This window comes from Triticum urartu, chromosome 2A (assembly GCF_056163025.1).
Source record: "Triticum urartu cultivar PI428250 chromosome 2A, HENAU_Tu73, whole genome shotgun sequence".
In the NCBI taxonomy this organism is placed as follows: domain Eukaryota; kingdom Viridiplantae; phylum Streptophyta; class Magnoliopsida; order Poales; family Poaceae; genus Triticum; species Triticum urartu.
In genome coordinates, this window is record NC_141874.1 from 528,617,743 (window position 1) to 528,626,599 (window position 8,857).

The window sequence follows — 8,857 nt, forward strand, 5'->3', positions numbered from 1 at the left end:
TGACCAACAACCGGGAAACCTCATTAGCACCCACACCATTCGCCTTGAAAAACAGCAGACCGTCATCTGCAAATAATAAATGTTTTTTTAGAAGATCCTCCACCGTGTCTGTTTTTTTTTTGGAGAATCTCCACTGTATCTATGTGGGCCGGACTTGCGGCGGTTTCGCGAGTGCTATGGGCCTTGTTTCAGAGGCCCAGGAACCTCGCGCGCAAGGAAAACATATTCGCGACCTTTTGGGAGGAGGGAGGCGGACCACCCGACCTCACGCGGCGGCGGCGCCGCCGCTCCCGCCACAGTTCGCTCCGAGGGAAGACCCCACTCTACCCCACCGGCGGCGCGGCTGCGAACCTATAAATGGCAGCAGTCGTGAGCTGGTACGGGCCGCTGATCGACCTGTCGGCGGCCGCCGGCCACGTCGGTGGATTCGTACAGCTCCTGGCGTCCGTTCGCCGTGTCCTTCCCCACCAGGTAACGAGCAATCCTATTTCCTTCCACTTAGTAGAATAATTATCTTCTTCATTGAGGAAAAAAAGAGAGTGATACGATGTCGACGCATCTTTGGTCATGTCGTCCGAGGCTTAGAATCCTGCCTCTGCTTTCCCAGGAACAAAATGCCGCAACCGGAAGGACGTATAACAGAGTTATTCTAGAGGTTGGTGACGACACGAGGTCGAGCTTCTCCGTCTCTCTATGGTCCAACAATACAAGCTCGACCATAATCGCTGGCGATGTCTTACTGTTGCAGAGTAAGGAACTGAGGATCCGAGGGGGTCTCTCTTTTAACCTCAATTTTACCTGTGTAATGCTTTCAGTTGCAATCTACTCTGTAACAACATATGGTGAGACGTTCTCGTTCTTTTGCTTCAGATATTAAGATAGTAGAGTTTAGAAATGGCTTGGAGGGAAGAGCTTCTCAGATGTCTGCAGTCCAAATTTTGATGAACTCTAAAGATTTAGTGCAACCTGAAGGTATGCGTTTGCATTTGTTTTATTCACTGGTGCTCTTTGGTCTTTACTGGCACTGCCCTGGTTGTATTACTTCAAAATGCGGTGACCCAGGAGTAATCACAATAATGTTTTTACCATCTTTACTATTGAGGAAATTGGAAAACATATATTAGACTAACAGTGGTAAGGGCTTTGTTGATGGGAAAAGGTGGCATTATATTTGAACGTTGGCCAGCTCTTGAAATCGAGACGTTTCCAATTAATTGTTCTTTCCATCTTATAAAAATATTCCTCTCTGCATATTCTATCTTGATATTGCTTGTTATGTGGGGCTCATGTTTAGGTTAGCATCTACATTTATTTTCGAGCAGATAATTGTGTCTAGAAGAAAAAGAAACTGTATTATTGGATAACTTAACACATGGGCTCTTTTATTAGGAATTGACGAATTCATAATTAATTGCAAAGTCGGGAATGCTACAAGATCAAAATTAAGAAGAGTGTCAGAGTGGATCGTACACACCAAACGTACTCGTGCGGAAAATCATCAGCAGGTACAAATTTGCCAAGGCAGTGTGATTTGGATAGGTAGCAATCTACATATCCAATTCTTTCCTTCTGCCCTTACATTCCGCTTAAAGGTTCAAACGACGGATTCTCATTAACATGAGCTTGTTTATAAGATGGTCATAATAATCCTTTGCATGTCACTCCTGTGTTTTCCCTTCATCTTACATCACAATTACACCTGTTATGTTGATGTTAATAAATGAACGACACAATCAAAGCATTCATGGTTTTACTCCATAAGTTCTCTATCGATAGAAGTAGATCATAATTATTTAACTCGTCTTCTTGGATAACTTATAACATTAACATTTTCTTTTAATAATCTATAATATGTAAGTGATAAAACTCCTATATTGACCGCAGGTGATGTTGAAGAATTGGAAAGAAAGAATGAAAAATGATTCGACAGACCTCTTGTCCATCTCAGAACTACTACCTCAGAGCAAACCATGTAACTTGAATATTTATGCATCTATTGGCAAAATTGTGTTAATGGGTTCTCTTGGCCCTGAAATGAAGGGGCAATTATCAGTCATTGAGAAACATTCCTTGAATGGACATAATGATATTGTCAGAGATTTTATTACTACTGGATGCAAGTTATGTGGTTTACCTCTATACCAAAAGTATGCACATGCATGTCATCTTGTCAACATTTCATCAGTTATATGTCCTAAAATCTATATTGCTCTGCTTGTCATGATTTATAAAACTCTCTGCAGAAATCTTCATGGAGGCAGTACTTATCCAATTGATTGCCCAGATAATCCAAAGTATCTCCATGTTGTTGGCCAGATATATAAACCATTCATGGTAAGAGATCTCTAGCACCCAACCTCAAACAGTTTCTTTTGTTGAAAATAGATTAGTAAAAACACATCTTCACGATCTGCAGATCTATGTGCAAGACCAAACTGGACAAGTTCCTGTGGTTGTGAAGAATAAAGTTGCAGAGGCTTTATTTTCTAATATTAGCGCAGATGATGTGTCCGAATGCTACAATAGCCGGCACTGCATGCTGGTAGATACTTGTGAATCTGGCAGCTCAAGCACTTCCGGGATGCTAGATGGCACTGGCAAGATAGGCATTGCTAAAAGGAAGAGAACCAAAAGAAAGCTTGATTTTCATCTTATCTGGCCCATTCTTATGAAATGCCTGCTGAACCAAGGCAAGAATAGTCCATTCTGCTTCCAGATTTCAGTCAACCCCGGGAAAAATGTTGAGGATGGACGATTTGAACTGGTTTCTTTGACAATGCCAATACCATGAGATGGGAATTCTTCTTTTACCACATGTGTCGAACCAAACTAATGGTCATTATGTGCTTCTATCTACAAAAAGGGAGCTTTGCTGTTCTGATGGTTTGCACGGTGACATGGCTAGGATGACTGACCAGTATTCTTCAGTTTTAGCACGATTGTGTCACGCTCGCATCTTCCGTGCCGTGCTCAGAAGCTGCAGGTGACAAAGCAGGCAGGGAAGGTTCTCCGTGGTGGCCCAGCGGGGTTAGTGGTTCGATGTGCCTGGGGTGTAGTGGCCCTATGGGGGGGGGGGGGGGGGGGGGCTAGGCTAGGTGGCTATCTATGCGTGGCTGTAACCTGAGACAGGCATCAAATGTGTAGACTCTGAATCTCATCTACTGTTCCCTGTCTCTCTTCTTGTTCTCTGCTTTCCCATCCCCTTCTCCTGCGCGCCAAAACACCTAGCCCCGGATCTCTGCATGTGCGATCTGATCTGAGAAAGAGAGGTTCGTCACAGATGAACTTACCAGAAGCTAGACCTGGCTCATTTATAGGCAATAAAATAGCGACAGAGCCAGTTGTAACAGACACGTTAGGAGCGACGCATTATGGTGGTGATGAAGATCTGATCCGGATCAGCTCTGAGAAACATGTTACTCATACAACAGAAGTAGTTTCGGACAAACATGTTAGTAGTTTTGGTCTTTTGTCAATGTTATTACTCTGCCATCAAAGAAAGCTTGGTTTTATCGGAAGTTTTCGTCGGGAAAAAAAAGAAAGGTTGGTTTTCCCCACTTCAAAAAAAGAAGAAGAGTTTCCCTCAAAAAAAAAGAAAAAAAGAAGCAGCTTGGTTTTGCCTCCCCCCTTCGCAAAGAAGGCCTTGCTGACGATTCCGTGATTGCTTTCGCTAGCCTATGGTCACAATTGTTACCTCAAAATAAAATAAAATTGTTAGCTTAATAGCGAGCTCATACAAGAGGGCGTCCATGATAAGAGATGGAGATGAAGTGTCGAGCCGGACTGCGTGCGGCGGTCAGACAACGAGGACAGCATGCAGTTAAATATACGGAGTATCTCCCAGTGATGTGGCATTGGTTGTCACCTTGTCCATTTACTATAAATAAATATGGTCGATATGCACACTGCATTCGTATTTATCGGATCGGATCGGATCGGATCGTGCAAGTTATAAAGTATAAACTCATGTACTACTAGTAGCTTCAACGCTCAAGAAAGCCGGCTCCTTTATCCTTTTAGATCCCAGTCATGGCGATCGTCGTTAGCTCCTTGGCCTCCGGATCCTTGCCATGCAGTCCGGAGGTTTCTGGGCGACGACGGAGCTCACTAGTGTCTGCACCGCCTCGTCGCCGGCAAGCCCTCGCCGGCTTGGCGATCAAGTCGCGGGGCATCAACCGTGTCCAGCCGACGACCAGAGGAGCAACACGGTGAGTGTACTGATGTTCTGATCACCCTGTCTAAGCTTCCTACTAGCTTGTATGTTGATGGCAGTATCTTACAAGATTGTTACATACGTAACATTTGACCTATTTTGTTCAGGATCCCCGCAGCCGCAGCTGGTCCAAGCTCCGGAGACCGAGCAGGAGGAAACTTCCCAGTTCCCAACGTGCCTTCATGGTGAGTACAAAAGTGTTAACATGCACTGTATTTCTGAATCTGCTGTCGATTTCCTTCACACATTGACGAGCTACGAGCTTCTCAGGGTGAAGATGCTCGTCGGTGTCTTCTTTGCCGCAGTACCTCTTTACAGACAGATGAGAGCCCTGGAAGGTAAATACAAATCCACTTGTGGGCTACTACCTTTTCCATTAGTTCCATAACAGAAATAACATAGCATTGGATAATCACCTCTTAGAGGTCCTTTGTCCTTTTATTTTGCTTTGTACATATACTGTTTTATATTATTATAATGAAAATTACTGTAGAACAATTGTTCTATGGTTTCGGCTTAAAAAAACAGAAATAACATAGTCCCAGAAGATAGAAAAAGAGGCAGAGTGCCAAAACATGATATAGTACCAGCTACTACCGTCCAGAGCGGCTAATAAGAGCAACACAGCCGAAAAGGATATGCGAATCGGGTACTGATACAGTACCAGGTACTCCACTACCGTACCGTCCAGAGAGGCTAAGGGCCCTAGGCATCGCGCGCCTTCTGCACCACATTCGGCACCCATCAGGATTCCTTTGTGACCCTCATTCTTCAGTCCTATCCAAGTATTAGATCAGGAGGAGCACATAGACAGCACCATTGTCAAAGGTGAGCAAACCACACAATGCTCCAAACATACCTTGTTCCGACAAGTCCAGATCACCTAGCAAAGGGCCGCGATCACCCCAGGAAGGAAAGCCTGAGGCGAGAGTGGACGATCTGCACACAGGGGCATCTGCACCCGCTTTTCAAAAATGTACTTTTTACGTGTTTTGTAATGTTCAAAAATTCTATTAAAAAATATGCATACATGTTGGCAAAGATACGTCCACGGCACAAAATTTTGTGTAAAAAAGTATTTTTGTTTTGTCTCAGTAAAAAAGGCAAATTTTACTGCTTCTAAATAGCGTTTCATGGCACAAAATTTTGTCTTTTTTGCATAGGCTACAAAAAAAGTTGTTTTTCTGTGAAACTTTCTGCACACACATGGAATATGGAGATGTCCGCGTGCACCCTTTTCAGAATTTTTTGACATTGCAAAATGTATTTTCCAAAATGGGTTGATATGTACCCAGGTTCATCCATGCACTTCTCAGTCTGAGGCTAACTATAAAACTGCCAAAAAGAGTTTTCTTTTAGAAAAGGAGGATGACCCCCGGCCTCTGCATCTAGGAAATGCATACGGTCACTTTATTAATTATTCTCGAGGACCTTACAAAGTATTACAACAATATGCTTGAATCCGCCATCTTGACAACATATGCCACTACTCATATCCATATGATGAAGGGGTGCTAGCTGGGCCAAATACCGAGACCACTCACCTAAGCCTATCATCAAAAGCCAGAAGCCCCAGTCGAGCCACATACCGGGTCTGGGGCATAAACTGGTTTGACGCACTCACATGTGTCGTCGCCGCCATCTTCCACAGGTCCGTCTTCAGAGCAGATATTGAGGCTTCTACCTTGTCAGGCCACTCTGCCATCGACGCCACCATGACGCGAGACAACTACCTCCTCCCGCGCGAGTCCATCACCGCGCATCGGGCGCCGAGTGTCCACTGCGCCAATCCGCTGAGATCCGCCGTCATCAATGTGTAGGATGAAGCACCTCCACCAAAAAAGCCGCCCACTGGTCCCTCGATCCCGTGTACGCCTCCAAGAATGATGCTCCCAAGGAGGAAACGACATCAACGCGTCGCCGTCATCCGATCTACTGATCTACGGTTTCCCCCGGAGGTAGCGGGTAGAGGTCTGGAGTTTCTCCACGACGATGCCTTCAAGAAGGTAATGACACAAAAGAGTGCCGCCAATGCCGGTCTTGGCATCAAGCCGAGAACGAGGTTTTCACCCGGATCCGCTCGAAGAACCTCCATCAAGCATCTGTGCACGGATGGCTGTCGATCTGAGCCGCCGCACATCGAGCAGGCCACATCGGTCAGATCAGATTTGTTCGGAGGGCAAACCAGGCATGGCGCCGACCCAACCACCAGGCCCTCCATGCCGTCACCGCCGATCCGAGGTCAGATGGTTCGTCGCTGCAGACCCGGCCGCTGCCGCCGAACGCAGCCAAGGGCCGCTGCCCGAAGCAGGGCCGGCCGCCGCACCCGCCACCATCGCCACCCTAGGCCGAGGCTGCCGCCGCGCCGCCGCCGGTCAAGGCAGGCCCGCCACGCCATCAAGGCTAGATCGGCCGTGCCACCACACGCCGCGGGGCTCCGCACCGCCCCCATGCTGCAGGAGAGAGGGAAGGCCCCCGCCACCGTCGTCAGCCCCCAGGCTATAGGCCGGCGGCGGCGGAGGGAGGGATGGAAGGACAGGGAGCCCCCGGCGGCTAGGGTTGCAATCCCGCCCGAGTCGCCCGAGCGGGGGCGACGCGGGGGGAGCGGGTTGAAACCAGACAGCACGCACCAGCCAACGCCCGCCCTCATCGTTCTGATTCTGGTCCCATATTAGTGCTCAAGAGTGATCTGATCCCACAACCCTTTCTCACAATGATCACAAAAGCACAAAAGGGAGACCCTAGCCATTTCCTCTTTATAAATTGTTTTTTCGCAAGGACAAAATTTAGATACAATTGCATAGAAATGTTAGAATTTTAAGAGGAATTTTATTCGTTTGGAGATACAAGCCAGCATTGTCCTCGCAAACTCATGAAAAGCTTGTCACACAGTAAAAATCGTTAAGAATGATTTTTTTTCTAACATCAGTACATGTTTATGCCTTTTATGTGCATGAAAATTTTCATGATGAAATGACACATTTTACTTGGAAGAAAAAAATACAGTAACATTGCTCTGAAAATAATACTCCCAAATTATGTCGATCTTAGCGTGCATCTTGATTTTAACTTCACTCCATGTGTGTAAATCACATACAATAGATAAGGTTGAGCAGACGGCAGAAGTAGCAATTGAGGTGGTCGAAAAAGTGGCTGAGGCAGCTGAGAAAATTGCTGACGATGTCTCTGAAGCATTTCCCGGTAATGATAACGTAAAAAAGGCAGCATCCAGGATCAAGGCCATCGCAGATGAAATTGAGAAGGACGCGGAGAAAGCCGAGGCCCTAATCGAGAAGGTTAGGTTAACTTCCTACTAATTTATTACTCCCCGGTTTTAAGCTCAATGGCATTTTTAATTAGAAAAAGATCAATGGTATTTTTTAAAGGGAAAATCTTAATGCACTACATGGCAACTAATCTCTATTTGGTTCGAGGAAATTAATTAAAATGTGTGGTGCTTACTATGTCAAGATATTTGACCTTTTATGTGTGGAATTACTAACCTTTTTCCCTTTTTTTTGGAAGGACTAACCTTTTTTCCCTGGTTCAACGCAGGTCGATGAGATAGAGAAAGAGATGGATTCCGTAGTGGATTCTGTAATTGAGAAGGTCAAGAAGGAGAGATCATTGAGAAAGAACTCTGTGAGAGGAGACGATGGCGATAGGAAACAGAAGTAACACTTACTACTAGTAGGTGTTAACAGAGTATCGAGGCAAAATGCAGATATTACTTTGTACTATTCTTTTCCCTGTTTAAGATGATCACGGATCGGATTCCCTATTCCATTTCATAGAAACCAAACCAATATTGAAGCACAAGGCTACCGCTTATCCGACTTTGAACTATTTTCGCATGTGGTAGCTTTATTGGACCACTTTTAGCCTCCCATTAGGGATGAGATGGTTAGCTGCAATGTATGTTCTTTGATCAGAAAGCATCGCATTGAATGATGGTCTTGCATCCATCAAAGCCCGCCGAGGAACAGTCTACACCTGTGTACCAAAAACAATCCATGACATTGTATTATGTGCTTGAATTTTAGTTGGGTCTCTAGCCACTCCTTTGGTAGACATAATGTACCTTACATACTCCTCTTGATCATGTGCAAATGAGTATTTCTCCAGTTTAGCAAACAACTTGTTGATTATAAGTGTTTCAAATATAGTAGATAGATGTTGCATATGTTCTTTTGGAGAAACACTATATATTAATACGTCATCAAAGAAAACAATTACAATTCTTCATAGATAAGGAGTTAGCACTACATTCATTAAGGACTGAAATGTGACAAGGGTATTTGTGAGCCCAAAAGGGATCACTACATATTCATAATGCCCCACATGAGTAGAAGTGCAGTTTTTGCAACATCCCCGGGTCTCATTTTGATTTGGTGATATCCACTCCTCATTGCTATCTTGGAAAATAATTCTGCTCCTTGCAATTCATCAAGTAAATATTCAACAATTGGGATTGGATACTTGTTTTAAATAATTTGAGAGTTAAGCTTTATATAATCAATGGATAGCCTCCAAGTTTCATACTTATTTTTTCACTAGCAAAGCAGGGGAAGAATATGGACTGCAACTAAGCTGTATAACACCAATTATCAGGATTTCTTTAATTATTGTTTGCAAAATATCCTT

The 8,857-nt window shown here is 44.7% G+C and overlaps 2 protein-coding genes across 2 annotated transcripts; both read left to right on the plus strand.

The window, feature by feature from the left end:
* The first annotated feature begins 215 nt into the window (after window positions 1-215).
* On the plus strand, window positions 216-2,862 carry LOC125527697 (uncharacterized). The gene is made up of 7 exons (XM_048692216.2): window positions 216-471; window positions 608-749; window positions 871-972; window positions 1,390-1,505; window positions 1,885-2,147; window positions 2,244-2,334; window positions 2,417-2,862. Exons 1-7 carry the CDS (start codon window positions 358-360, stop codon window positions 2,789-2,791), a joined length of 1,203 nt encoding a protein of 400 aa, XP_048548173.2. The 5' UTR covers window positions 216-357; the 3' UTR covers window positions 2,792-2,862.
* Window positions 2,863-3,925: 1,063 nt separating this feature from the next.
* On the plus strand, window positions 3,926-8,164 carry LOC125541756 (uncharacterized). The gene is made up of 5 exons (XM_087544252.1): window positions 3,926-4,208; window positions 4,321-4,398; window positions 4,484-4,551; window positions 7,316-7,509; window positions 7,769-8,164. The coding sequence occupies exons 1-5, from the start codon at window positions 4,030-4,032 to the stop codon at window positions 7,889-7,891; spliced, it is 642 nt and encodes a 213-aa protein (XP_087400378.1). The 5' UTR covers window positions 3,926-4,029; the 3' UTR covers window positions 7,892-8,164.
* Window positions 8,165-8,857: the final 693 nt, after the last annotated feature.